Source organism: Molossus molossus, unplaced genomic scaffold (genome assembly GCF_014108415.1).
Source record: "Molossus molossus isolate mMolMol1 unplaced genomic scaffold, mMolMol1.p scaffold_m16_p_21, whole genome shotgun sequence".
Classification (NCBI taxonomy): Eukaryota; Metazoa; Chordata; class Mammalia; order Chiroptera; family Molossidae; genus Molossus; species Molossus molossus.
Window position 1 is genome coordinate 10,489,059 of NW_023425357.1, and position 26,960 is coordinate 10,516,018.

The window sequence follows — 26,960 nt, forward strand, 5'->3', positions numbered from 1 at the left end:
TAAATTTGACTTGTGTTTTTGTTCAGATAGAGTGGGAGGGAGAGAGAAACATCGACATGAAAGGGACACATCGAGTGGCTGCCACCCGCACTACCCAACCAGGGCCAGGGACAGACTGCAACCGAGGTACGTGCCCTTAGTGGGAACCGAACCCGGGTCTCTCGGGACCGTAGGTTGATGCTCTAACCACTGAGCCCAACCGGCCAGGGCGAGTTCCATATTTTCTTTACCCTTCCCAAGTCTAGCTGGATTGCAGAGTTAAGTTTATGAATATGAAATAAAAACTAAACAATTAAAATAAATAAATAATCAACTCACAGAGATCTCTCCTCACTTCCTCCTGGTCCATATGCTTCAGGAAGGCAGTTTGGTCACTGAATGTGGCTGTTCCCAGAAAGGGTTTATCTCTAGGCCATCTCCTGGATTTTGTACCTTCCTGGGTATGGCGCGCCTTCCTCCGCCCCAACATCAGGCTTTGGCCCACCTGTCCCTGCATCCTCCAGGGGGCAGGCCAACCAGAAGGAGGCCTGGGGTTGAAGTTCATTCTGGTTCAGACCCTTGGATTCTTTCCTGGATTGACTGGTTCTAGGTCACAGAGATAGTGACCACTTGGTCATTGAGTGCCCTGCTTGCCAAGTCTTCTTATGGTGGCCCACATTGCCCCTGTAAATTTGTAAAAATGCTTGTTCCACTTATATCTGACCCAAACACAAGGTCTGAGTAGCTGTTGCTGGAAGAAGTGAAGCTACACCTGCTGAGATGGGCTACACACTGATTTCAAGTCCTTGGGGTGAGTTAACCTGGGACCTGGGGAGGGAGGCCTTAGACCTCGGGGGCAGTGGGGTCGGTCAGTGCCTTCTCCGTCCTCTAGATACAACACCGCATCCCAGCCAGTCACGGGGCCCACCTGAGCCCTGTGGCATCTGCAGCTGGCAAAGTGACCCATAGCCATGGCCAGTCCTCACCAATTCTGCTGTGCCTGGTCCCATCAGTAGCAGCTTCTGAATGTGGGCCGCACCCCTAGCTGTTTATAAACACATGGACCTGCACAGCCTTGTTCTGATCTGGCTGATAACATCACACTGCTGCCCGAGCAGCCCCGAGTTATGCCATGTATGGCTGTGGAGGCTGTAACTACTCAGTGGTACTGCCCATGTGGCTTCACCAAACCAGGGCGATGTTGTTCCAAGTCAAGTTGGACGACAGACCCTGAACTGGCATGCCCCGTGCCTCAGCAGTCTGTGTTTGTGTGTGTGGGAAAGAATGAGTCATGATGTCTCTGTGGGGCATGAGGGCTGCTTTCAGGCCTTGTGATCATTGGCAATGACACTGAAGGTCAGCAGGTTACCCTGACCTTCCGGTGTGGGTCCTAGCGGATGACAGGTAGCCTTAGACTGCATCCTGGCTGTCTGAAATAAGCCTGCTCATTCACCTGGACGGCACCAGGACCGAGCCACTGCTGCTGGGAGCCCTGTTACTGTGGCCCTGATGAAACGCTGTATGAGAACAACTGGACACATACGGTCCCAGCCTCTGTTAGATGAATCAGTGGCTGACAGAATGGCGTCCTCGTGAAAATTCATCAGAAACCGGGCGGGGACTATCGGTGGAAACAGTCCTCCGTGCTGCTACAGGTCTCGCTGGGTGTGTCAAGAATGCCTGACCCTGACGGCTGTTTACCTGGGCCTTTTCGCGGGTTGGGTTTGCAGCGAGCACCTTGAGGGATGAGGAAATGGCCGCCTTCGGACAGCCGGCGTGCTGCTTGCGTGCTGCCTGCTACACGTCAGGTGCCCAAGCTCAGTGTCCCGCTCTCCTGACGCACTCAGCATGTGCGAGGCCCATTTGGACCCTCTGCTTTGTCCCCGTGGGCAAAGGAAACCAACACAGCTGCTGATGCTTGTGCGGCTTGTGGTGATTAATACAGGAATCTCGAGGCTTCTGCCAGCACTTTGGAAACTGCTACCGGCTAACTTACTGGCTGGTAAATGGAGTAATCAAACCCCAGTCCCGACAGTCAGCCCCTCGGCCACTCCCAAAGGACGGTTGTGAGGACTGTCCGATTGTTAGCACTCCAGGCCACCCAGGGCCAGCGCGGCGCTGCTGTCCCGTGGGAAAGGAGACCGAGCCCTGCACGCTGCCTGCCTGAGGTCGCCGTCTCCTGAGATGCGGTCAAGTTCTAAGGAGACAGTCCACGACAGGGACTATGGTGTTTACAGGACCAGGGCACGCTGTGCATGGACACTCCAGGAGACGAAACCAGGCCTTGCTTTTCCTGCGGTTGCTTTTCCGAGGAGCCGTTAGCCCTCAGACGAGGAGTGCAGGACCGCCATGGAGGACTCTCTCCCCACCGTCTTGGCTTCCCTGCCACTGAAGTTGGCATCCAGAAATCTTCCCAAATTGCAGTGATTAAGTAAGCACGTCAGAGTTGGAGTGACCCTCTGAGACTGTTGCTGAAGTCAGGACGAGGAAGCTGCTCTAGCAATCCGTGACATGAGCGCAGGCCAGCTGGGAACACAAGCCCCTTTTCCTACGAAGGAGGAGGCATTGCTTGTACCCTTAGGTAGGTTTTCTTTATTTCTACCTTCTAGGCAGAAATAATGAGGAAACAAGCAGGAGGGGCAGTGCCGTTAGATGCGGGGGCCAGGCAGGGCCTGGAGAGGACAGACCTAAGCGACTGGCCCTGCCCGTTAGCCATTAGAACTGAATGGCAGGGAGCTTACATTTTCCAAAGAGCAGAAGGATGGACATGCTCGTCTTAGGACCTCGCACCTAGGTTTTTCATCCAAGCATTTGTGTCCACCTTCCCAGCTTTTAAAAAAAAAAATTTTTTTTTTTTCTTTATTGACTTCAGAGAGGAAAGGAGAAAGAGCTAGAAACATCCATGAGTGGGAACATCGAGTGGCCGCCCCCTGCATGCCCCACACTGGGAATCGGGCCCACAACCTGGGCATGTGCCCTGACCGGGAATCGAAGTGGCCACCTCCCAGCGCATGGGTCGACGCTCAACCCGAGCCACACGGGCTGGGCCCACCTCCCAGCTTTAATATGGCCTCCATTTGAAAACCTGGGTCAGGCAAGGCAGGGCAGTAAGGGTGCCTGCCACAGGCTCCCGGGCCCGATTTCCTCTTCTCCCTTTCAGTGACAGAAGTCCCGGTTTCAGTGGGTATGTGGCTCCCCAGGTAGGAACTAGACTTCCCAGTCGCCCTGCAGTGACTACGTGTCTAAATCCTGGCTGAAGGGGTCTGTGCTGCCTCCAGGTAGGGTCCTCAAAAGGAAGCGCTGTGCCCTCTGCTTGCCCCGCCCCACCCCTGCCCTTCCGAGGAACCAATGGTGGGGCCAGCCTGTCCAAGAACAACCCGACGGGAAGGAGCCCGGGTCCCATACCCACCCACCCATCCACTCGGACTCCTGCCAGTTCAGGCTTTGGTGGGAGAGGAAAGTGAAGCTATCTTGTTCAGCCTCTGTTTTTCAAGTTTCTGCAGAAGTGGCCACATCCTAACTAGAATACAGGAGTGGGTAGAGGGGAGTCTGGAGGACCAGGCTGTGGCCCCCAAGCCCATGCGCCCTCCCTGCAGTTTTGGCGCAGGAGTAGAGGACGTCGCCTGGAGTCCTAGATTGCTCACACTGCCTGCCACTCCACAACCTCCTAGCCCAGTGTCCTTGGGCGTGGAATTGTGCCTTTCGAGGCTCAACTGCCTCCTGTAACGTGAAGGTCCTATTGCCGGTTTCACGAGGAATCATGAGATTGTGTTTGTGGATAATAATGAAACCTGACATTTACTGAGCATCTATTTACCTTGTACCAGGCAGGCTCTATGCAAAACCATTACCTTAGAAGGTAAGTTTTCCACTTTACAGAGGAGGAAACTTGTCCACAGAGCAGTAAGGTAGAGCGAGGATTCACCTGTAAGCAGATTGGCCTCCAGAACCCTAACTCACGGCCACTCTGTGCTTGCTCTCACCTGCCGTCAACACGTGCCGAGCATCAGGTGACCCCCTCATTCATCATGCTGCTCTGAGTGCTGAGCAGAGCAGACGAGGTCCCCACACTCATGGAGCGTGTGACCTGCCAGGAGAGACCGGCACTTTCTCTCATGTCCTGTTGTCGGGAAACCACAATCACTTCACCTTTTCTTCTCATCCAGAGTAAAGAACAAATACCTTTGATTTACAAGACACCACCTCCAATTCCTCCCCACTTCTTTCCCTCCCCTCCTCCCTGACGCTCCGAGGGCCTTTGCACTTGGCATTCCCTCTGCCCAGAACTCTCTTCCTTAGATGCTTGCGTGGCTTGTCTTCATCTGTAGACCTTTACTTAAAAACGACTTCAGTGCCCTGGCTGGTTTGGCTCTGCGGTTGGAGTGTCGACCTGTGGTCCTGAGAGACCCGGGTTCGGTTCCCGCTAAGGGCGCGTACCTCGGTTGCGGTTTGTCCCTGGCCCTGGTCGGTCGTGCGGGTGGCAGCCACTCGATGTGTCCCTTTCACATCGATGTTTTTCTCTCTCTCTCTCTGTTCCTCTCTCTCCCTCCCACTCTACCTGAACAAGAAATGGGAAAGTGTCCTCGGGTGAGGATAAAAAAACAAACAAAAAAAACGACTTCAGTGATGCTTTCCCTGGTTACTCCACCCAAAATCCAACCCCTCCCCAACATTTCATGTAGTTATTGCCCAGTCCCCTTTGTTTTTGTTTTTAAACCTAAAGAAGTCTGCTTCTTTTATTTTTTTTTTAATTTATTATTATTTTTAAAAAATCCTCACCCAAGGATGTTTTTACATTTATCTTCAGATAGACTGGGAGGGAGAGAGAGAGAAAGAAACATCCATCGGTTGCCACCCGCACAACCCCAACCGGGCCCAAGGAGGAACTGCAACCAAGGTGCGTGCCCTTGGCTGGAATCGAACCCGGGACTACTTGGTCCGCAGGCCAACGCTCTAACCACTGAGCAACCGGCCAGGGCTCCAGAGGTTTTTTTCTAATATAAGATACACTTTACTTTGTCAATTTCAGGAGGCTGGAAATGTTGTTCACCTCTGTGCCCCCAGCACTTGCATTGTGCTGGATGCAGAGTAGGTACTTGATAAATATGTGCTGCTGAAATGAGTGAGAATAAAGGTAACTTAACAATGCCCTGGCCGGTTTAGTGTTGGCCTGAGGACTGAAGGGTCAGAGGTTCAATTCCCAGTCAAGGGCATGTACCGGAGTTGCAGGTTTGATCCCTGACCCGTCAGAGTCTTGCTGGAGGCAACCAATTGATGCATCTCTCTCACATTGATGTTTCCCCTCCCTCCTTTCCACTCTTATATAAAAATCAATGGAAAAATATCTTCAGGTGAGGATATTAACCAAAAAAAACCCAAAAAACAAACCAAAGTTAACAGCAAGGGCCGCGGTGGCCATGGAGCAGGGGAGAGGTGGAGGGACGGAGGGACGGGGCTCTGGAGCCGCAGGCAGGGCAGCCCTCTAAGGAACGGCCTCGGGAGCAGAGACCTGCGTGCACAGAGCTGATTACTGCGTGTCACCCCCAGGCCCCAGCCACCTGCCCCTACCTGCTCACTGCTGTGGGTACAGGCTGCCCAGCGGCTGGCAGGGCTGGGCTGGGCTGGAGAGAAACTCGAAAGGACACAGCCTGACAGTGAAGGCAGCAGGTGGCTCGGCCCAGCCCCTCCCCAAGCCGAACCTGGACCCAGCCCAGTGTGGGAGGGAAGGCTGGGTTCTGCTGGCTGCCCCTTCCCCTGAGCACCCTCCAGGATAAGAAGGAGGGGCCAGGCAGAACCTTGGACTCGAGCCACACTGCCTGGGCATGAATCCCAGCTCTGGTCTGTTCATCGCTGCCTTTGTCTCCCATCATCTTACTTAACTGTTTGACCCGTTTTCTCACCTGTAAAACAGGAGAGTAACAATATCTACCTTTTATTTTTACAAAGCCCAAGCAGGTCCAGGAAATGAATCCCTCTGACTCCTACCTCACCCCTACGCTAGCTGTCATTTACAGGTGAGAACACAGGCCGAGGGGCGAAGCGGCTTTCCCCAGACCACCCGCCACGGGGTGCAGAGCCGGGCTTCCAATTCGGCAGGCTGGTCCCAGTCCACACTCTTCGCCTTTTAGACTGCTTGTCACCAAGCCACAGAGGGTGGTCACAGGGAGCAATCTGCGCGAAGCCCTTGGATCCACACCTGGCACGCAGTGAGCACACAGGGAGTGTTCTTGTGGCACAAGGTTCACGGAGTGCCCCCCCCTCGCTCGTTTCTTTAGAAGCAGCCACCTGACCCTTTGGGGGAAGCTGATGGCAGGTCTAGCCCCCTCCCCAGACATCTGTAACTGCCCCCCCAGCCCCCATCCACACAGCCCCACCTCACCTGCCAAGGCTGGAGGGGAGGGGGTTTGCTTTGCAGTTATCTGCCGGCCCTCCCTTCGCCCAGAGGAACGGGGTGGTGCTGGGGAGGGGCCGAGTTCGCCAGGCACTCTGAGCAAAGGTCTGGTGCGCTCCTGAGCATTCCTTGGGAGGGCAGGTCCAGCTGCTCCCCCCAACCCCCCACTGTGGACACACCTCTCACCACATAAAGTTGGACCTGTGGCAGGTGTGCTCCTGGGACTGGAGACCTTGAAGTGCAGGGGACATTCCCAGTGCCGATGCAGCCAACTCAGCAGCCCCGGAGTCCACCTCCAAGAAGCCGGGGGACAGGCCAGGTGAGCGACCCCAAGCACAGTTCCCCCAAAGTTCAGGGTCCATCAGAAGCAGGGGAAGCTAACCCAAGGGCAAATCACCTCTTGACTGGGCATATCCCATGGGGGAGGGGGAGTATGGTGGAATGGGGGTGCTTTTGACCCCAGGACCTTGAGCTCAGACTTTCAGCTCCTAAGGCCGAGGCCCCCAACTCCTTAGATTCCTACAGCAGCTCCAGCAACTCAGACAGGGAGGTGAAGGGAAAAGACAAGAGGGTGCTCCGTGCCCCGGGCTGCCCCAAACCTGGGCAACCCCCCCCCCCCCAAGGCTCCCTGGCTCCTTTCCGCACTGCGGTTGGCCCCACAGCTCCAACCCACAGGCTGGAGATTCGGAAGCACCCTGGGCAAGGTCAAGATGCCCAAGGTGAAAAAGGCTTCCCACCGACAGGCCTGGGCTTGGCTCATTAACCCTCCAGGCCTCCTAGTGGCCTGGAGGTTGCAGGCAGCTGTGAACTGTCCCCAGCCCGCTTCTCCGCGGGCCTGACCTGCCCCCTGTCGGGCAACAGCGCAGCCACCAATGAGAGGCCACCCGGCGCTGGGCCCACCACGGTTTATTGTTTCAGAACAGTGGCCGCCCGCGGGGACGCAGCTGGTGCAGCCGGGATCTCAGCACCGGCGGGGCGGGAGGGTCTCGGGCTGGGGGAGGGGCAGGGCCTGGAGCACAGCCGGCTGAGGGAGGCCGGCAGGGGTCCGGAGAGGCGCCGCCAGGAGCAGAGGTCAGAGGCGGGGCGCCCTCACCGCACCAGGTGGAAGGTGAGCCAGTACATGAGCAGAGGCTGCGCCGCCGCCACGGCCATGGTCAGGTACATGCGCAGCTGGTTCCGCGCTCCGCGCACCGGGACTCCCTCGGCCGCGGCCTCCGCCAGGATCTTCAGCCGCAGCGTCCGGATCTGGTGTGAGGGTGAGCGTCCTTGAGCCCGGGAGGCGGGCCACTCCCTGCCCCTGCGCCTCCACTTTCCCCCTCCCTGTACCGGGGCGGCTGGGCTCCAGTCTCGCTTCTGTGGCTCCTTTGCTCCCCCCAGATCTTAGAGCTGGTGATGCTCCTCCCCAGGCCTTGTGAGAGAATGGAGGATTCGAACCCAGGCCTGGCCCCTGAGTGAGTGAGGTAAGGAACTGCCGTGTGATTACCCTGCCTGAACGGGGTGGCCAGGCCCGGCTCTGGTCTCTGTCACCTGCTTGTGGGCCAGATGGTCATTTTTAACACAAACCAAAATGCCTTCTCTTTTAATCTTGTAAATAACACTAAGTCAAAGTTTATCTGATGGTTAGATGTGGCCCCCAAGCCACCAGTGTGTGCCTTCTGCCTTCTCACATTGTGTCCTCCAGGTGACTCGAGGTGTAGTTATCACACCCCCTTTACAAAAGAGGAAACTACATTGAGAAAGAGGAAGTGCCATGCCCAGGATCCAGCCAGCTTGGGGTCAAACCCAGGCCTAGTGGACGCTAGAGCTGCTAACCGGCAGCCGCACCAGGAGCCTCCAACAAGCTGCTTCGGGGCTGCTGGAACTGTTTGCATCCTGAAGGAAATTCTGGCAGGAAACCCACCATGTAAGGAGAACGGTGTGAGGGTGAACGTCCACCCACCCTAGCAGTCTGGCGTCTCTTGTCCTTTAGGCCCCAGTATGCACACACCTCTTCCAGGAAGCCCTCCTGACCCCCAGGCTGTGGCTCCCACTCCAGGGCTCCTCAGTTCAGCAGTGCAGCTCTGGTCTCAACTCCCCACCCGATATCCTCTGCTGGATGCCTCCAGGGGAACCCACCTCTGCCCAAGAGGCCTGTTCTTCAACCTCATGCCCCCCCGAGCCCAGCTCACCATGAACACAAAGATCGACACGCAGCTCCAGCCCAGCACCAGGTAGTAGCCAACCTTCCCAAAGAGCAGGCCCATGAGGACCCCGCCAATCATCCTGCGGGAAGGGGGAAAGGCTGGTCTGAGGAAGAGGCCCAGGGCTGGGGCTGGTAGCGGGGCAGACGGTGGTACTCACCCGACGTATTTATAGCCCAAGAAGGCCACCAGGTCGATGGTGGTGAGGTCAGTGTTGACGGTGACCAGGTAGAGGCTGAGCAGGATGGCCAGCACCTCCACTGTCAGCCAGGCCAACGCCGAGCTGGCCTGTAAGCCTAGGAGATCCGGGGAGAACCTGCCGGCACCCAAGCTGTCATTAGACTGGCTTGCTCAGAACCTCCCTAAACATCCACCTGGGGACAGCCTGTGTTGGGTGGGGCTGGACACCCGGCAGTGACCAAGATGGATCCGGGCCCTGCCCTTGTGGAAGTCCCATTCCAAGGAAGACAACAGACCTGTCAGTGACACCCTAGACGTGCCGGGACTGGGCCTGGGGAAGCACAGGGAAGGGGAGGCGCCTGACCCAGCGGGGAGAGGGTGTCAGATGCGGCTCCCCAGAGGAGGGACCCCTGCACTGAGACCTGAAGGAGTAAGGAGCTGGCTGGGAAAGAAGCACCTTGGTCTTTGCCATATTCAAATGTCAACTATTTTCAGTGCCACAGAGGCCTATGAGCAAGAGACAGAGCTTGACCCAGCCTTGGCGGTGGGAAGGCTTCCCTGAGGAAGTGACACTGGAGCGGGGACATCCTGAGTGAGCAGGTGCTCAGCACGTGATGAGGTAGGGGAGGAACCTACTCCCAGTGCCGGAGCCCGTGGAGGATGGAGGGACCAGCGTGGCGCAGCGGAGTAAGGATGGGCAGTGCAGGGCTAAGAAGCTGGGGCTTGGTCTGGGGCCAGGGGGGCTACAGGGTGGGACATGACCAGGCCTGCCTCTCAGGCAAGACCTTCCCGGCTGCTGCTGCAGTCAGGGTGCAGGGGGGCGTGGGGTCAGGGCAGTTGGCTAGCAGAGGGAGAAGATGAGGCTGGATCCGGTAGTGGAGGCCAAGGGGAAGGATGGACTCAGAGAATCACCCAGACAGGGTGCCGCGTGTGAGTGGGAAAGAGGGTGACCCTGAGTGTGATACCTGGGGAGCACAGCGGGGCTGTTCTGAGAGCGGGGCCCCCAAAGCCCATGCCATTCTACCCACTTGAGTCCTCTCTTACCTGTCCTGGGTCCCCAGTGCCAGGCCAGCCACCAGGACATAGGTGATAAAAGCCATAGCTGTGGGAGCAAACACACAGACACGGGTCAGAGGAAGGACACCCTGGGCCTCCAGGCACCTACACCTCTGCCCTGGACATGTGCCCCCCCACAGGGAGGAGGGTGCCGGGCAGTGGGGAGGGTGAAACCTGGAATGTAGAGGTCCGGAGCGTTGACGTCAAAGCGGGGGGCCACCGGCGTGTCCTGCTGGTACTGCACCTCCCAGTCCTGTGGGGAAAGTGGGAAACAGGCCGGGCCCCGAGCTGGGCTCCTTCCGCCCTGCCTATAGGCCCTCTCTCAGGGCAAATCACCCCTGCCCCTCACGCTTGCCCACCACCCAGCGCCCCTACCCAGAGGCCACCTCCCTCCTGACCAGGGTCAGCTCAGTCGGGCGGTGCTCTGACCTGGTGCAGGTAGGGGAAGAAGAGCAGGCCCAGCTTTTTGCCCACGTATAGGGTGTCCACAGCGAAGTAATACTTGAGCTTGGTGACGGGGATGAAGCGGTCGATCTGGGGAGGCAGAACTCTCTCTGAAGCCCTGGCCCCATGGAACCCAGCCTTCCCCCACTCCCACCAGCCCAGTCCACTCACGTTCTTATCCACTAGCTCCTTGCCCTGCGCGGCTAGGCTGCTCCCATAGGCCATGGCCATGTTGGACACAGGATCAGCCAGGAAGGCTGCCTGGGGCGAGGCAGAAGCTGTAGGGTAGCCCAGGCCGCTGGGCCCGCGCTGGGCCCCATAGCCCCGGCTCTGGGCGGAACTTGTGTCATCGAAAAGCTGGTGGGGGTCAGTCATGCCCAGCTGGGACACAGGGATCCTCCGCTTCGAGGCTGCAGGGGGAGAGAGGCGGAAGCCTCATTCATTCTGTGGGTGCGCTCCCTTCCACCCTGCCGCACTGGGGCGCTGGTTTCCATATTGGGGGGTCGCTCAGTCAAGTGCGAGAAGGCTCTGCTTGCCATTCGCCCATCCAGATAGCAAGGGTAATGATGACAGCTACTGTGTACCAAGGCCTACTGTGCACAGACTCTTGTGCTGGCTTTTCACTACCAAGGTCTCTGTCTGTGCCCCTCTTCATGCTCCCCTCCCTCACTCAGCTCCAGCCACGTGGACCTCCGTGCTCACTGAACACACCAGGCACACTCCCAGCTCTGGGCTGCTGCCCTCGCTGTTCCTCAGCCTGAATGCTCTTCCCCTAGACGTCCTCATGGCTCACTGCCCCCTCGAAGTCTTGGCTCTGCGGGGCCTTCCCCCACCATCCTGTCTACAACCGCGTCTCCCTAGGTGGCATCCCCCACCCCTCCTCTGCTTCGTTTACATCCACAGAACTCAGCACCAGCTGGAATACTAGATGTTTGATTTCTTCTGGTCCCTGTCTGTCCACAAAAATGTGAGTCCCCCAAGGTGGGAATCTTGATCTTGTTCGTGGCCAAATCCCCTATGTAGCACTCCATAAAAACCAGATGACTGAATCAGTGGCCATCCCCATTTTACAGATGTGGAGACTGAGGCCCAGACAGTCGAAATTACTTGTACAAAGGGCAAACCGAGTAAGTGAAGAGCAGGAGTCCAACCCAAGTTGCCCAATAAATATTACAATAATCCAGCCCCAACTGAGCACTAACCACACATCAAACCATGTTCTAAACACTATGGATTAACTCATTTAATCTTCACAATGACCCATTTGTGTTGATGCTATTAACACCCCCATTTTACAGATGGGTAAAGCGAGCCGGCCCCAGGAAGGTTCAGGCCCAAACTCATACAGATAGTATTAGGTAGAGCCAGGGTTCGTTTATTTATCTATCTATTTATTTATTTATTTATTTGCCAGGATTCGTGTTTTTATTTTTTATTTTTTATCCTCACCTGAGGACATTTTTTGTTCAGATAGAGTAGGAGGGAGAGAGAGAGAGAGAAACATCGATGTGAAAGGGACACATCGAGTGGCTGCCACCCACACGACCAACCAGGGCCGGGGACAAACTGCAACCAAGGTACGTGCCCTTAGCGGGAACCGAACCCGGGTCTCTCGGGACCGCAGGCTGATGCTCTAACCACTGAGCCAAACCGGCCAGGGCAGGATTCATGTTTTTAAAAGGTCCCAGTGGCTTCATGTTGAGGGTGGGGATGGCGAGAAGAGAGAAGGAAGGAATCTGTTGGCGGTCCGGTGGGAGACCAGGGTGGAGCACGGGGGCTGAGGGGTGGGGGGCGGGCTGCTTCGGGACAGATCCTGGAGGCAGGCAGGAGGGCCAGGACGTGCTGGAGGTGTGCTTAGTTGGGCTGGGTAAGCCAGAGAAAGGAGATAGGAATATGGCGATGGCCAATCTGAACCCAGCACTCTGGCTCTGAGGCCCCTACTCCTAACCAACAAGCGATGCTGCTGCAGACGATATTCACTGAGTCCCCCTTGGTGCCAGGCACTACGGTGGGCACAGGGAATGGCATGGTAGGATTACAGTGAAGGGGGTAGGAGGCAAATCATCTGCATTGTGACTTTCTCTGCTCCTCAATTCTCTCCTCTGTAAAAAGGGGTTAACAGTCCAAGTGGAGGGCACTCATAACTGCTCAGCTCCTGGCCTGGCACCTATTATCAGTGATGAGCCCCTCCGCTCTTCGTCTCAAGCTGGTTCCAGTTCTCTTTTCCCTCTCCCATTTCTGGCCTGAAGGTCACTTCCTGAAAGCTTTGGTGCAAACCTTCCTCCCTCCCTGTGACCCCCTCGGTCAGTGGCACCTGAGGTCCTGCTCCACCAGCCTCCTATAGGCTTTCTCTACACCACCATGCCGGGGCCAGTATTCCACTCTCATCCAACGCAAGTCCTCAGGGCACTGGATGCATTGCCCCAAATGTCAACCTCCAACTCTGCTCTCTTGGTTTCTGAGACACTGTATCTGTCTTTTTCTCTTTCCTGTCTGAGCCCCACAAACACCTACTGAGCATCCCTCTGTGTTAGGGTCTGATGCACGAAGCAATGATCAAAAGGACAAAAACTCCTGACTTCATGGAGCTGATGGTCTCCTGATCTGTCCCTCTCAATCAGGGACTTATTTCCAGCTCCCTGAAATGTGTGACCCAATTTTCCACCTTTGCCCTGTCTTCTGCCTCTCACCTAGGGCCATCTCACTCACCCACACAGCTTTCACAGTGACAGTGTGCCTTCGGCCAGGGCTCCGTCTCCAGCCACCACTTCTGTCCTACAGGTCGGCCACTTCCTGGCAATGCCCTCTGGCTGACCTGGGCCCTGACCTCAGTCTCCAAACCCACGATTCCCCTTGTCTGGCATCCAAACGACCAATCGCTAATTCTTGCCCACTGTGTCTCGGTGTTACCCTTCCCTCTCAGACTGTCGTCCTGCACCTGACTTAAATATCCTTCTCCTGGGTCCTCTTGTCCATTCTTAGCTGCGCCAATCTTCTCTCCAGTGGGCAGCCAGAGTGGTCTTTTTAAACGCAAAAGAGAAAATTTCCTGTCCTCGGCCCAAGATCAGGGCCCACTGTGTTGAGAATAAAATCCAAATGCCTATGAGGCCCAGCCCTGCCAACTGCCCTCGTTTACTACCTTCTCTCTCCTTGGGGCTCACTGCACCCCAGCCACAATGGCCTCCTCTCAGACCATGACCCTGCCAACCTCTTAGCCCCCACAGGCTTTTAAAAATATATATATATTTTATTGATTCTTTTTTTTTTTTTTAGAAAGAGAGGAAGGGAGAGGGAGACACAGAAACAGTAAGAGAGAAACATGGATCAATTGCCTCCTACACGCCCCCTACTGGGGATTGAGCCCACAACCCCGGCACATGCCCTGACCAGCAGGAATCAAACCAGTGACCTCTGGGTGCATGGGACAACGCTCAACCAACGGAGCCACACCACCAGGGCCCCCACAGGCTTTTGAACATGCAATGCCATCACATGGAACATCTTCCCAGGATTAACAACTGCCAATGGAGCACTCAGGACCCAGCTCAAATGTCTCCTTCGCAGAGAGACCCTTCTCACTCCTCAGTATAAACACTAGCCCCACCTTGTTCTCTCTCATAATATCCAGTGATTCTTTTCTCCCTTCTGAGCACTTATCACAATTCCCAGATATACATTCATTTGTCAACTAGTTTACTGGGCATAGGCCTCCAGTGCTTTTCCCTCTCACCACAAACCCCCTTCTCTGGGCTAATTCCTCATCATTAGACATGCCTCTTCCAGGAAGCTTCGCTGACACCCCCAGGCTGGGTCACATGCCTAATATGAGCTACCACAGCACCTCCACCCCAGGCCACAACCAGTCCGTTTGTGCTTCTCCCACCCCGGCCCTCACCCCTCTGCCTGTGCTGCTCTCTCATCAAAGAGTCCATCACTCTATCCAGCTGCTGACTTCTGCTCTGTACTGGCAGCTCCATGAAGACAACCTGTTGGAGCACCGCTGTATCTCCAGCATTCCCCACCACAGGGCCAGCCAGGCGCCCTACTGGTTGATGGGAGGAATGACCGCATCACACAGTCTCCCTCAACAGAGGCCTCCTCAACTCCTAGACACATCCTGGTCTATTCCCTTTACTGCCCTAATTAGTTTCCAAATTATCTGGCTGACTTGTTTCTGAGTTTAGTGTCTGTCTTCCTACTAAAGTCGGAGCTGGAAGTTAACAAAGTCCAGTGCTATGCTGGTCACTACCAGGCACCCGCACTCCAGCACCCGGCCGGCCACCAGGGACCCAGGCAGGATGTGCTGAATGAATACATGAGATGCACGCACACCACGGAGATGAAGAGGAATATGGACAAATTCACAAAGATGGAAAAAAGGAGGTTAACAGCCCAGTAAACACAGGTTCAAATCTTAAATAAGGGGCGACCACGGCCCTTTTCGCTCACGAGGGCTACGAACGCTGTCCTGAGGCCTGGGCCACACAGCCTGTGGCCACGACAGGGCAGGGAGTAGGCTGATCCCTTACTGCAAATCAATGAAAGTCGCGCTTTTCTCCTCATCATACAAAGTTGTTTTCTTTCCAAATAACTTCCTAAAGAAAAGACGAATCGACCCCAACGCGCCCCTACCCGGAGCCGGCATCCCTGCGCGGTGCACACCTCGAAGCTCCAGATTCCTGACTCCGTGACCTCCGACCTGCAGCGACCCCACCAACCGCCGTGGCGGCCCCGCCACGCCCCCGCCCTCCCGATCTCCTCGGCCGGCCACGTACGCCACTTACGCTGCCGGGGAGTCCCCGCCGCCCCCAAGCCTGCCGGGTGCATCCTTCGTGGCCGCCGCCGCCGCCCCAACCACTGTTCGAAATGTGCCCGCCCGGCTCCCGTAGCCCGGCGACGCGACAGCCAATGGGCGTTACGATCGTTCAGAGGCCACGCCCTCTCCCGGAGACCGGGACTGTTCAGCAGTGGGTGAGAGGGGAGGGCTGCAAGCCCGTGACGTCAGCGGAGAGTCAAGCCCCGAGCCCGAGCGGCAGGAGGGCGGGGCCGGGAACGATCCTAGGGCTAGATGATGTCGCATGTGACCGGAAATGTAAGGTGTCTAACGAAGAGACCGATGGGAAATGTAGTTCGTTATGCACGGACGCTCAATTTGGGTCGCCGAGAGCACGCGGGAGCCAGGGAAGGCTGTGGAGCAGGGAAGGAGAAATCCATTTGTATCCCCGAGGGACTAAGCGGAGTGGTGCAGACTCCGACCCTTCTACAAGTTTGACAGACTTTAGATAATAAAGTGAAATTTTAGGGTGAGAAAAGGACACTCAGCAAGTTAGGTGGAAAGAACCAAGGTATCCGTCCTGGAAGATATCTTTAGACATTTTCCCAGAAAGTCATAAAAATGCTTTGCGGCCGGGCTGGTGTGGCTCAGTGGTTGAGGGTCAACCCATGCACCAAGAAAGAGGTCGCTGGTTCAAGTCCCGGTCACGGGATATGCCCAGGTCGTGGGATATGCCCAGGTCGTGGGCCAAATCCCCAGTCGGGTGCATGCAGGAGGCGGCCAATCAATGTTCTCTCAGCCCTGGCCAGTTTGGCTCAGCGGTTAGAGCGTCGACCTGCGGTCCGGAGAGACCCGGGTTCGGTTCCCGCTAACGGCACGTACTTCGGTTGCAGTTTGTCCCCGGCCCTGGTTGGTCGTGTGGGTGGCAGCCACTCGATGTGTCCCTTCACGTCGATGTTTCTCTCTCCCTCCCTTCCTCTCTCTCCCTCCCGCTCTATCTGTACAAAAAATGGAAAAATATCCTCGGGTGAGGATAAAAAAAAAAATGTTCTCTCTCATCCATGTTTCTCTCTCTCTCTCCCTTTCCCTTCCTCTCTGTCTAAAATCAGTACAGGAAAAAAAAAAAAGCTTTGCGTTGTCACCTGGCTTTCTCATTCCTCCAAAAATACTCTACATTCCCCAACAACTCACAGCACACACAGGCACACCTGCAAGTAAGAAGCCCAGAGAATTAAGCTGCCTTAGTCTCTCCTCTCTCTGTCCCTCGGTCTCCCCATGTATCTCACTCAGTCTCCCCTTTTCTCTCCCCCTCAGCCTCCACTTTTCTGTCCCTCACTCTCCTCCACTTACCTCAGGCAAATATAGAAGCCCTGGCTGGTGTGGCTCAGTTGGTTGAGCGTCATCCTGTGCACTAAGAGGTTGCTGGTTCATTTCAGCAAGGGCACATGCCCGGTTGCGGCTTCATCCCTGGTGGGGGGTGTGCAGGAGGCAGCCAATGTTTCTCTCCCTCTCTCTCTAAAATCAATAAAAACATACTTAAAAAAAAAAAAAAGATAATGGTAGAAGTGACTTCTGGGCAGTGATAACACTCCGGAAGGATGTCACTGTGGCTTTCCCTTTCCTCCCCTGAGACATTATATTTCCTGGGGACCTCGAGGACTGTTCTGGTCTCAGTTATGAGTCCTGGCTTAGTCACCAGCTCTTTGTGAGCGAGGTGGCCCCATTCCTCTTCTGTGCTTCAGGTTTAGCATCTGTCCTTTGGGCCCCACCCCCGTTTTCTTATCCTCTAAATATTTTGCATTAATGAAGCAAGTATTTTAGCTTTCTAATGGTCACACCATACTACTTTTGTGACTACTCCATTTTTTAAGCCTAAAATTTCTCATCTTTTAATGGGAATAGTAGAGAAGGCGTTGAGGATTCAATACAAGCCCCTACCGTTACTGTTGTGTTATCAGGTGTCTCTTCCTGTGAGTTATCAGCCCTAAGTTGGGCTCTTCCTCAAGAGCGGCCACAGTTTTATAAATAGAACCTTCTGGGGTGTGTCTGAGCTGGGCCCCCTGCCCCACCCCTCTGCCAGTCAGATGTGGTCAGGATTTGGGGCTGCCCTCCAGAAGGTGGCCAGAAAGTTTCAGCTGGAAGGGGATGTGGAGACACGTGTAGAGGGAAGAGGGAAGGAAAAATTCCCCCTTCAGTGGAGGTGTGGATCTGTCGTTCTGCCGGAAAAAGAGACCCTGGCTCATTCCTGGTCATCCTTCACCTCTCACTTCAGATATCTCCTTCCTCCAGAAGCTCTCTCTCTCTCTCTCTCTCTCTCTCTCTTTAATCCTCACCCGAGGAGAGAGAAACATCGATGTGAAAGGGACACATCGAGTGGTTGCTACCCACAGGAGCCAACCAGGGCCGGGGACAAACTGCAACCGAGGTGCGTGCCCCTAACGGGAACCGATCCCAGGTCTCTCTGGACCACAGGCCGACGTTCTAACCGCTGAGCCAAACCAGCCAGGGCCAGAAGCTCTCTTGATCTCCTAAAAGTTATGGCAGTTGCCTCCTCTGGGCTACACAGTCCTCTAGGCACCCACCACCTCAGCCCTGGTCATTGCCTGTGCTTCTCTGGGCTGTTGAAATGCTGGGAGCCCCCTGAAGGCACGTTCCAGACTGTCTTGGTCACTGCTGTGTCCCTAGCATCACCCAGCAAAGGACCAGGCACAAAATAGGCTCTGACAAAGATTTGGTGAAGAACTAAAGATCCCGACTCCGTCCGTGAGGGCACAGGGAACACCTGCCCCCGAGGTGTCCTTCGTTGTGAATTAGACAGACCTCCCCTCTGGTGGACACATCCCCACTCCAGAGCGCACGACTTAGCGAATGGAGCGAGGACTGGATGTCAGTTTGTCCCCTCGTATCTTCAGCCACGCACCCTGATGAAGAGCACAACCTTCGTAGCCGAGAGCGGTGGCCCGGAGGAGCTGGGGCGCGACTCCTCGATCCGCGAGCGTAAAGAGACTTGGATTCTTTCTGACCAAAGGAGTCGAGACACCTGGGACGCAGAGAGGGAGGGACGGAAGGGAAGGCAGGACGCTTCCACCCTTTCCGTCCAATTAGTCTCTCGGGTGCCGGAACGCTGAGCTCCACCTCTCCGGATTAACACCTGGCGGTGGGGCGTGCCTCAGTTTCCCGGGGGCGGGGCGCTTGTCCACCCCGCCCCGCCCCTTTTCCCGCTGGTTCCTCTTTGGAGCGCCGGTGGCCGCGCCTCGAGCACTCCCGGAACTGAAGCTGGGCGCTGGGCCATCCGGAGGCGGGGGCCACGTCAGCTGGGCGGCGGGGCTCGGCGGGGAGCGGGCGAGCGGGCGCCATGCGGCGGGGCGCGCTTCTGGCGGGAGCCCTGGCCACCTATGCCGCGTACCTGGGGCTGGGCGCGCTGCTGGTGGCGCGGCTGGAGGGGCCGCAGGAGGCTCGGCTCCGCGCCGAGCTGGAGATGCTGCGGGAGCAGCTGCTGCGACGCAGCCCGTGCTTGGCCGCCCCCGCCCTGGACGCCTTCTTGGAGCGAGTGCTGGCGGCCGGCCGGCTGGGGCGCGCTGCGCTCGCCAACGCTTCGGGGCCCGCCAACGACTCGGACCCCGCCTGGGACTTTGCCTCTGCTCTCTTCTTCGCCAGCACACTGGTCACCACCGTGGGTACGTGAGCGCCGCCCCAGTCCCCAAGCCGGCGAGGAACCGGGACCCTCACCTCATCCCTGCTCCCAGGGCACCTGGGAGCCCTCACGAGATACCTTTATCCCAGCGGATCACTCCAGTCTGCTCTGAGCCTAGAATCCCCTCAAAACCCCTCAGAGAGAACCCGGGATCCACCGTCGTGGGATCCGCCCCCCTTGGGAAGCCCCCATCTAACCCTGTCCTCCCAGCAGGAATCCCCGTACCCTCCGGGACGAGGGTCATACTCAGAGTATCCTCCAAGGAGCATCTGGGACATTATTCCTTTCTTTAATCCCCTTGGAGACCTGGGTCCGTCCTGGGACCCTGGGCCTGAGATTCTGGACCCGGACCGCAGCCGCCAAGGGCTTCTGCCCCTCTCTCTGGGTTCAGAATGCCATCCCCTCCAACGGACCAGATATACCCTTCCTGGATGCCCTTTGGGAAGCCCTACCCTAACCTCCTCCAGACCCTGGTGCCCAGTGGGAACCCTGAATCTCCAGACCCCCTCAGGGTGCCTCACTAAAGACATTACTGCCAGTAGAGATCCCTCAGCCAGGACCTGGGGGGGCCTCCCTCTGAGAGGTCCACCCCTTTGGATCTAGACTACTCCCCTGCAAGGGGCCCTGCCCTCCCTCACCCTCATACTCCCCAGCAGGTAAGCCCTGACTCCAGATGCAGGACCCCTCTGCACTTACCCCGCTCCATCTTAGCATCTCCCCTGTACGGGGGAGACCTCAGTGCAGAGTTTTCTCCCAATAGAGATACTTTGGTTTTTGCTGAACCTAGAACTTCCATTTTAGCAGCCCCCACATGGATGTGTGAGAGAGGCCCACCATAGAGGGAGCTAAATTACCCCCCAGAAGCCCCCCAGCCAGGACTCCTCCCCTCCAATCCCAGAACTGACTCCAGCAAAACCCCTACTGCTTTCCAAACCAGAGACTCGCCACTGGGGGCCTCTTTGAACCTGAGACCCCTTAGTTGAGACTCACCACTCTCTGGACCCTGCTACCCCTCAGCAAGAGCCCCAGAACCACCTGGACCTCCTCACAGGGACCTCATCACACCCCCCCCCACACACACACACACACACACTGTTGTTGGAAGCAGACCCCCCCCCACACACACACACACAGAGACTCTGCACTCTGCACCTGCACCTGCTACCCCTGCCCCGAGACCCCCTGCCCAACCTGGATTTCCCAAGAAAGGGAACCTCCTGGGCTCCTGGAAACCCTCCAGTCTATAAACTCCCAGCTGGGAACTCCCTGTTTCCTCCAACACTGCCACAGCCTGTTTGGGACCCGGAATTCTCCCCTCCACCCAGGATGCTCCAGGCCACCTGCACCCCAGAGCCCTCCCCAGTGTCCAGTCAAACCATTACCACTTTCCACCCTTGACACACTCAGACAGGATCTGAGACACCCACCTAGCATTGTCTACCTTCATCATGCCCCCTCAGGCAGCATAACCACCCTCCACCTCAGGATTCCCCTCCCAATCCCATCTGTGATCCAGAAAATGCGCCCACTGGTGCCTGTCCCTTCTTTCCTCTGGACCCAGGATCCATTTCAAACCAGGACACTAGCCTCTGACTCCCCAGATCCCCTTCTCTGAAATCAAACCCCTCAGGTGGGACCAACTCACCCCCCCCCCCCCACCACCACCACCACAGTCCTACCTGGGAAATCCCTTCCCACCTCAGCAGCCACAGACCTGGGAAATCCCTGTTGTTAGGCTCTCCTGGTCCTTCCACATCCCTTCCCCCAAACTTCCTTTTTGTTTGGAATTTGAACTGGGGGGTGGGGGGTGCTGAGGCAGGCCTAGCCCAGACTCCTGACTCCTCCTCCCTGCCTGCAGCAGCAGGTGGCCTTTGCCTTTGCCTTGGTACCACATCGTGTGGACCAGCAAGCCAAGGCCCTGGACAGCAGAGCTGGATGCTCCTCTCTGCTCCTCTGGCTGGGCCTGCCCGACCTGCTCCTGGGCTTCACTGAGTCACATGAGCGTCTCCATCCACCTCCTCCCAGATCCTGGCTTCTGAGAAATTGTCCCAGGCGGGACAGGTGAAGAAGCCAAACTCAAGGCAGGCACAGCCTGGGTTTGGATCCCTGCTCAGCTCGAGGCCTCTGTCCTCCCTCATCTATAAAGTGGAAATAATAACACCCCCCACTTCACAGTAATAGTCAAGCCTGGCAGAGGACTAGCAACTACAGGGTTTAACTCAGTCGGCACAATGGCCTTGTGAGGCCGGTACCATAAGTGGCCCTATTGTTTTAGTAATAGAAACTGAGGCACAGAGAGGCTGCACAACTGGCCCAAGGCCACACAACTAGGAAGGTGCAGAGTGGAAATTCAAACCGCGGCCATCAGGTCTCAAGTCCCGTGCTCTTAACCAACACACCGCACTACCTCTTAGGCCTGCATGAAGAAGAGTGATGTGTGTATAATGTAAAAAAAAATACTTGGCCCTGGCCAATTTGGCTCAGCGGTTAGAGCATTGGCCCACAGATCAAAGAGTCACGGGTTCGATTCCTGGTCAAGTACACGTACCTGGGTTGAGGATTCCATCCCCAGTCCTTGCCAGGGTCTTGCAGGAGGCAACTGATGAATGTGTCTCACATCGATGTCTCTCTCTCCCTCCCTTCCACTCTATCTAAAAATCAATGGAAAAATAGCCTCAGGTGAGGATTAAAAAAAATTACTCAGATACTAGTTAAAAATGGTAAATTATATAGGGGGGAGAGACTGAATTCAGCTCTGAATATAACAAAGACAGCTGGAGACGTAGAGCCAAGAGCAGAAGAAGGGGTCAGTGGAGGGGAAATTATTAAGAGGAGACAGGTAGGGGATCTTGTATACTGGCATAATGGGACTGTTGCTAAAGACAGGCCAAAGCCTCCGTTTTCAAGGGTGGAGAAGGAGGAATGGGGTCAGATATTAAGAGTGGGTGACCTGGCCAGTGTGGCTCAGTGGTTGAGCGTCGACCCATGCACCAAGAGCTTGTGGGTTCGATTCCCAGTCAGGGCACATGCCCAGGTGGGGGGCATGCAGGAGGCAGCCAGTCTTGTTCTCTCTCATCATTTCTATCTCTCCCTCTCACTTCCTTTCTCTCTAAAATCAATAAAGGAAAAAAAAAAAAAAAAAGAAGAAGAGGGCTCAGAGGAGCTTAGCTAAAGTTTGGTCAGGAGGACATCTGTCAGTTTGAGGTGCTGGGAATAACAAGATTTCCATGTCTCTGTTTTCACTGTTATTGGGAAAGCCTGGAGCTCTGCATGTATCTGAGAAATGAAAACCAAACGTCTTGCAGAGAGACGTCTCCCACGGCGCCCCTGGTCTTGGCATCGGCCCAGGTCTTCTGAGGAAGACCCGAGGCCTGGGATTGATCCAGGCAGACTTGCTGCGACTGAGGCCGGGGGTGGAGGAGTCGGCAAACTAGCAGCGAGCATGACCGGCATCCTAACTGTCTTGCTAGGTGCTATGCCCTGTCCCAACCTGGTAAGATTATTACGATTGCCTTTGAAGGAGACATTGTTTATGAGCCCATTCTGCAGGACTCTGAGAAAACAGGTCATTTGGCCAAGGTCACGAAAGGACTAAATGGCAAAAAGCTGATCTGGGCTTTGCTCTTGGAGGTAGCAAGTTGAGACTCACATGTGTCATTTGCAAATCTGTCATTTCAGCCAGACTGCTGGGGTTTCTCCATAAAAATCCTTGTATTAATTAGGGTTAGGGCCATAAATGAAAAACCTCAAAAAACAGGTGCTTAAATAAGATGGCAACTTATTTCTTGCTCACATTCAATATAGTCAGTCCAAGACCGGAATGGTGCTACATGGGTAGAGCACCTTGTGTTCCTCTGTAACTCATCTGTGCACAGTTTCCATTCCCAAGGTCACCTCATGGTCCAAGATGGCTGCTCAACTCCAGCCCTTCTGTCTGTGTTCCAGTTTTTTGGTGGACACATGGCCACCTGGAATAAAGACATTCCCTCCTTCCTTGCAGCTTGGTGTAATTGAAATAATTTCTGATCAAGGAAGTATACATTAAAGAACACCTTCCAGGAAGTGTCCTTAAAGAGAGATGCCTATTTCCCTTCTTTCCTCCCTCTTCCAAAACAAGCAAACAAACAAACAAACAAAAAACAGAGAGTCTTTTAAATTTTTTTCCCAATTTTATTTTTTTAATCCTCACCCAAGTACATTTTTCTATTTTTTGTTCAGATAGAGTGGGAGGGAGAGAGAGGAAGAGAGAGAGAATCATCAATGTGGAAGGGACACATTGAGTGGCTGCCACCTGCACGACCCAACCAGGGCTGGGGACAAACCACAACCGAGGTACGTGCCCTTAGTGGGAACTGAACCCAGGCCTCTCTGGACCGCAGGCCGATGCTCTAACCGCTGAGCCAAACCGGCCAGGGAGAGAGAGAGAGAGAGAGAGAGAGAGAGAGAGAGAGAGAGAGATTTTAAATGACACATTGACGCAGTGAGCCTGTCTCACTTCCATCTGAATTCCCTGTATCCTGTTTCTGTTTGCAGAACTCCTGCCCACGCCCTGAGCTCTCACGCCTCCCAGAGCTCAGTGGGGCTGGTCACACCCATTGTCGAGTACAGGAAGCCAGAGTCTGTACCCTTCATTTATTCTTGTAACTATTGACTGAGTGCCCACTCTGCCCGATGCCATGATTGTAGCATTGAACAAAACAGACACAAGCTTCTGCCCTCCTGGAGATGGCACCCAAATGGGGGAGACAGAGAGTAACCAAATAAGTAAACCATATAGTTTACTAGAAGGTGTTAAGTGCTGTGAAAACAAACAAATAAACAAGAGTTGGATGAGAGAGTGTAACAATTTAAAATACCACCTTTTCAGTGAAGGGAGGCCAAACTGAAAAGGTGATATTTAAACAAAGACCTGAAGGAAGGGGAAGGGAGCCCTGTGGGTACCTGAAGGAAGGGTATTCCACAGGGAAAGAACAGGCAGTGCAAAGGCCCTGGGGTGGGAATGTACTTCCCTGGATTGTGTGGGACTTCAGGGGTCATGGTGAGGACTTTGTCCTTTCACCTGAGTGGGATGGAGCCACAGGAGGGCTCGGCAGGGGAGGGACATGACGTAACACTGGTGTTCACAGTGCCCCTCTGGCTGCGTAGGGGGAACAGACTGTGGGGGTAAGGATGGGGGCGGGAGGGGAAGGACACTGCCGGGATAGGTGTGGGGCAGGGTGGGGTGAAGTGGGTGGGTTGGAGATTGATTTGAAATTTGAGACCACAGGATTTACTGACAGATAGAAAGTGGGTGTAAGTGATAAGAGAGTTGAGGTTGACCAGAGATGAGAGAATGGGGGTGAGTTCAAGGCTAAAATTAGGTATTGGTTAAGAGTGGCCACAGACCCCCCCCCAAGTAGGGGTGTCAGGTGGGCAGGATTTCCTGTCACTTCCGCAGGCTATGGGTACACGACGCCACTGACTGACGCGGGCAAGGCCTTCTCCATTGCCTTCGCGCTCCTGGGCGTGCCGGCCACCATGCTGCTGCTGACAGCCTCGGCCCAGCGCCTGTCACTGCTGCTGACGCGCGCACCCCTGTCCCGGCTGGGCATGCGCTGGGGCTGGGACTCCCGGCGGGTGGCCCGCTGGCAGCTGGTGACTCTGCTGGTGATCGTGGTGACCACCTGCTTCCTGGTGCCGGCCGCAGTCTTTGCCCACCTGGAGGAGGCCTGGAGCTTCCTGGATGCCTTCTACTTCTGCTTCATCTCTCTGTCCACCATTGGCCTGGGTGACTATGTGCCCGGGGAAGGCCCCGGCCAGCCCCACCGGGCCCTCTACAAGGTGCTGGTCACAGGTGAGTAGGGCGGCTGGCTCGGGACCGGAATGGGACACAGCCTTGTCCTGGAGGGTGTGAGGGCAACCTGGCCTGTCTGGGGGGAAGTTGGGGGTCCCAGCCCCACCTCGGGGGGTCCGGTAGCCCCTTGGGCCTGGCTGGGGTCTGAGTCCTCCCATGGGCCCTCTGCCATCCCTGCAGTCTACCTCTTCCTGGGCCTGGTCGCCATGGTTCTGGTGCTGCAGACTGTCCGCCACGTGTCCGACCTTCACGGCCTCACCGAGCTCATCCTGCTGCCCAGCCCGTGCCCCACCAGCTTCCATGACGATGAGGACAACCGGGTGGACATTCTGGGCTCCGAGTCAGAACCTCACCGGCAGCTCACCGCCAGCTCCCACGCCGACTACGCCTCCATCCCCAGGTAGCTGGGCGGGCAGCTTGAGGCTGGACGGACCTGCGCCGGAGGCCACGTGGGAGCGGACGTACCAGACCGTCGTGGGCACGTGCCGGTGCTTGTGGGGGCACTGCCACCACCTGTCCTTCGTTGTACCTGTCCTGTGCTCCCCGAGCACCTGGATTGCCTCGTTCTCCTGGCTCCTTCTCTCAGCTCCCCGACATCCTGTGCCTCGCCGGCCTCCTCACTGTCCTGTATTTCCCTCTCACGTCTGTTTCTTCCTCTTTTCTTCCGTCTGCTTCTCTCAGCAACTCGCCGTCTCCGGCTCCGCCAGGCTGCCGGCTCAGACCTCATTTTGGGCACTAGGCCAGTCGGTCACTACACCCTGGGCAAGTGGCATACAGAGAATACAGGATGGGGCCAAAGGAGGTTTACAGTTGTTTATATGAAAAATAATATAATAATACAGAATGGTATAAGAATAAACTCTGGTTTGTGTACTCACAACTGCCTTTGCCCCACCCTGTATATGAATTCATCCCAAACTCCCTCTTCTTCGCTGGGCACTGCTAGGGACACGGTGGTGATCGAGGTGGCTGGGCCCCGCGCTCATGGGGCTCCCAGTCCAGTGAGGTAGACAGACGTGTCCCTACACAGTGAGCCCAGAACTGGCAGGATTTCAATAGTGGAGGCAGAGTGAGCAACGGTGTGATGGAGAAAAGCGAGGAAGTACCCAATCCAACCTGTAAGGTCAGGGAGGGCTGCCTGGAGGAAGGGACAACCGAACTCAGCCCTGAAATATGGTTAGTGGTCCAGGGAAGAAGATGTAACCGATTTTCCTCAGGGGTCTCCAGGGAGCAAGACCTATGCGGAGGGCCCTGGGCTAGGCCTGGGTGCTGGAATCTTCCTCAGCAGGAAACAGGATCCTGGTCTGGATCCGAATGGCACAGAGGGACACTGTCCTTAGCCACGACACTGTTGTGGCAGCTGTCCGCATTTCTGAGCACTGAGTGCGTATTGTGTGGGCTCTGGAACCAGCCTGCTCGGGCTCAAATCCCAGCCGGGTTGCATACCCATCTCCTCGGCCGGCCAGTGCCCTGTCATCCCCAGGTCCCTCTGTGCAGTGGCAATAATAATAGTAGTCACTCCACAAGGCGACTTCACAGAGCTGCCATGTTATTCTGTGATGCTTTCTTCGGCCAGACCGCGTTCTGGGTAATTTGCATATGAGAAAAATAATATTGTCATCCGCTCTCCATAGCTGAGGGCGCCGAGGCAGGAGGAGGGGAGGTTCCTTGTCTTAGAGGCAGAGCTAGGCAGTGCTCTTCCGTGTCCTCCCCCCACACGCGACATCAGTAACAGTCCTTACCGCCAAAGGCCCATCTACTGAGCTGTTACCTCTCCCAACCGCTGTGGGGGTGACAGAGGGCGGGGGCACCTGGGCTGGGCCTTGATAGTGGGCAAGTGGAAAGGGCACAGGGAGGGCACTCCAGGCGGAAGGAGCCGTGCGTGCAAAGACCTGGAGGTAGGAGAGCACGTTGGGCATCAGCTTCTGTGAAGAGTGTGGGGTGAATGGGGGAAGCAGGGTGGAGTGGTTGACATGGGCCCCTCTTTTTTTCCTTTTTTGTTTTTTTTGATGTTAGTCCTCACCCAAGGATATTTTTCCATTGATTTTTAGATAGAGTGGGAGGAGGAGAAGAGAAAGAGAGAGAAACCTTGATGTGAAAGAGACACATCAATGGGTTGCCTCCTGCATGACCCCGACCGAGGCCGGGGATCAAACCTGCAACCCAGGTACATACCCCTGAACGGAATCAAACCCAAGACCCTTTGTTCCACCAGCCGGCGCTCTACCTGCTGAGCCGAACTGGCCGGGGCTGACATGGGCACCTCTTAAGTGTCTTTAAATGACTAGCTTGGGAAACTTAGCTTTTCTTGAGGGCACTAGAGCATCACGGAAGGGTTGTGAGCAGGAGAGGTCATGGTTGTGCCTTAGGAAGACCCCCCAGGTTTTCTGTGGATATAGAGGAGAGGGGGAGACAACGGCTGGGCGCCC

General features: G+C 55.8%; 2 protein-coding genes across 6 annotated transcripts; one reads left to right on the forward strand and one right to left on the reverse strand.

Moving 5' to 3' along the window:
- Positions 1-7,296: 7,296 nt before the first annotated feature.
- YIF1B (Yip1 interacting factor homolog B, membrane trafficking protein) lies at positions 7,297-18,147 on the reverse strand. Of its 5 annotated transcripts, none has more exons than XM_036274576.1 (9): positions 16,355-16,395; positions 15,006-15,417; positions 10,402-10,640; positions 10,216-10,320; positions 9,961-10,039; positions 9,775-9,832; positions 8,711-8,866; positions 8,539-8,632; positions 7,297-7,615 (listed from the first exon to the last, which is right to left on the reverse strand). In XM_036274576.1, exons 2-9 carry the CDS (start codon positions 15,055-15,057, stop codon positions 7,460-7,462), a joined length of 939 nt encoding a protein of 312 aa, XP_036130469.1. In that variant the 5' UTR covers positions 15,058-15,417; positions 16,355-16,395; the 3' UTR covers positions 7,297-7,459. The 5 variants fall into 5 exon arrangements, with proteins under 5 accessions (XP_036130469.1, XP_036130470.1, XP_036130473.1 ...); XM_036274577.1 differs by having other exon boundaries at positions 7,298-7,615; positions 15,015-15,417; XM_036274580.1 differs by lacking the exons at positions 15,006-15,417; positions 16,355-16,395 and adding an exon at positions 17,925-18,147 and having other exon boundaries at positions 7,299-7,615.
- Positions 18,148-18,264: 117 nt separating this feature from the next.
- On the forward strand, positions 18,265-26,099 carry KCNK6 (potassium two pore domain channel subfamily K member 6). Its single transcript, XM_036275294.1, has 3 exons — positions 18,265-18,681; positions 24,136-24,531; positions 24,712-26,099. The coding sequence occupies exons 1-3, from the start codon at positions 18,360-18,362 to the stop codon at positions 24,933-24,935; spliced, it is 942 nt and encodes a 313-aa protein (XP_036131187.1). The 5' UTR covers positions 18,265-18,359; the 3' UTR covers positions 24,936-26,099.
- Positions 26,100-26,960: the final 861 nt, after the last annotated feature.

What these genes read in the sequence shown, in the direction of transcription:
- YIF1B (XM_036274576.1), bottom strand. Translation starts at nt 15,057, where the DNA reads ATGCACCCGGCAGGCTTGGGGGCGGCGGGGACTCCCCGGCAGCGTAAG. An exon ending in TCCGGACCTCTACATTCCAG is followed by an intron (nt 9,833 to 9,960) that starts GTTTCACCCTCC and finishes TTGCTCCCACAG; the next exon opens with CTATGGCTTTTATCACCTAT. An exon ending in TGTCGATCTTTGTGTTCATG is followed by an intron (nt 7,616 to 8,538) that starts GTGAGCTGGGCT and finishes CCCTCACACCAG; the next exon opens with ATCCGGACGCTGCGGCTGAA.
- KCNK6 (XM_036275294.1), top strand. Translation starts at nt 18,360, where the DNA reads ATGCGGCGGGGCGCGCTTCTGGCGGGAGCCCTGGCCACCTATGCCGCG. An exon ending in CACACTGGTCACCACCGTGG is followed by an intron (nt 18,682 to 24,135) that starts GTACGTGAGCGC and finishes TCACTTCCGCAG; the next exon opens with GCTATGGGTACACGACGCCA. An exon ending in CTACAAGGTGCTGGTCACAG is followed by an intron (nt 24,532 to 24,711) that starts GTGAGTAGGGCG and finishes CCATCCCTGCAG; the next exon opens with TCTACCTCTTCCTGGGCCTG.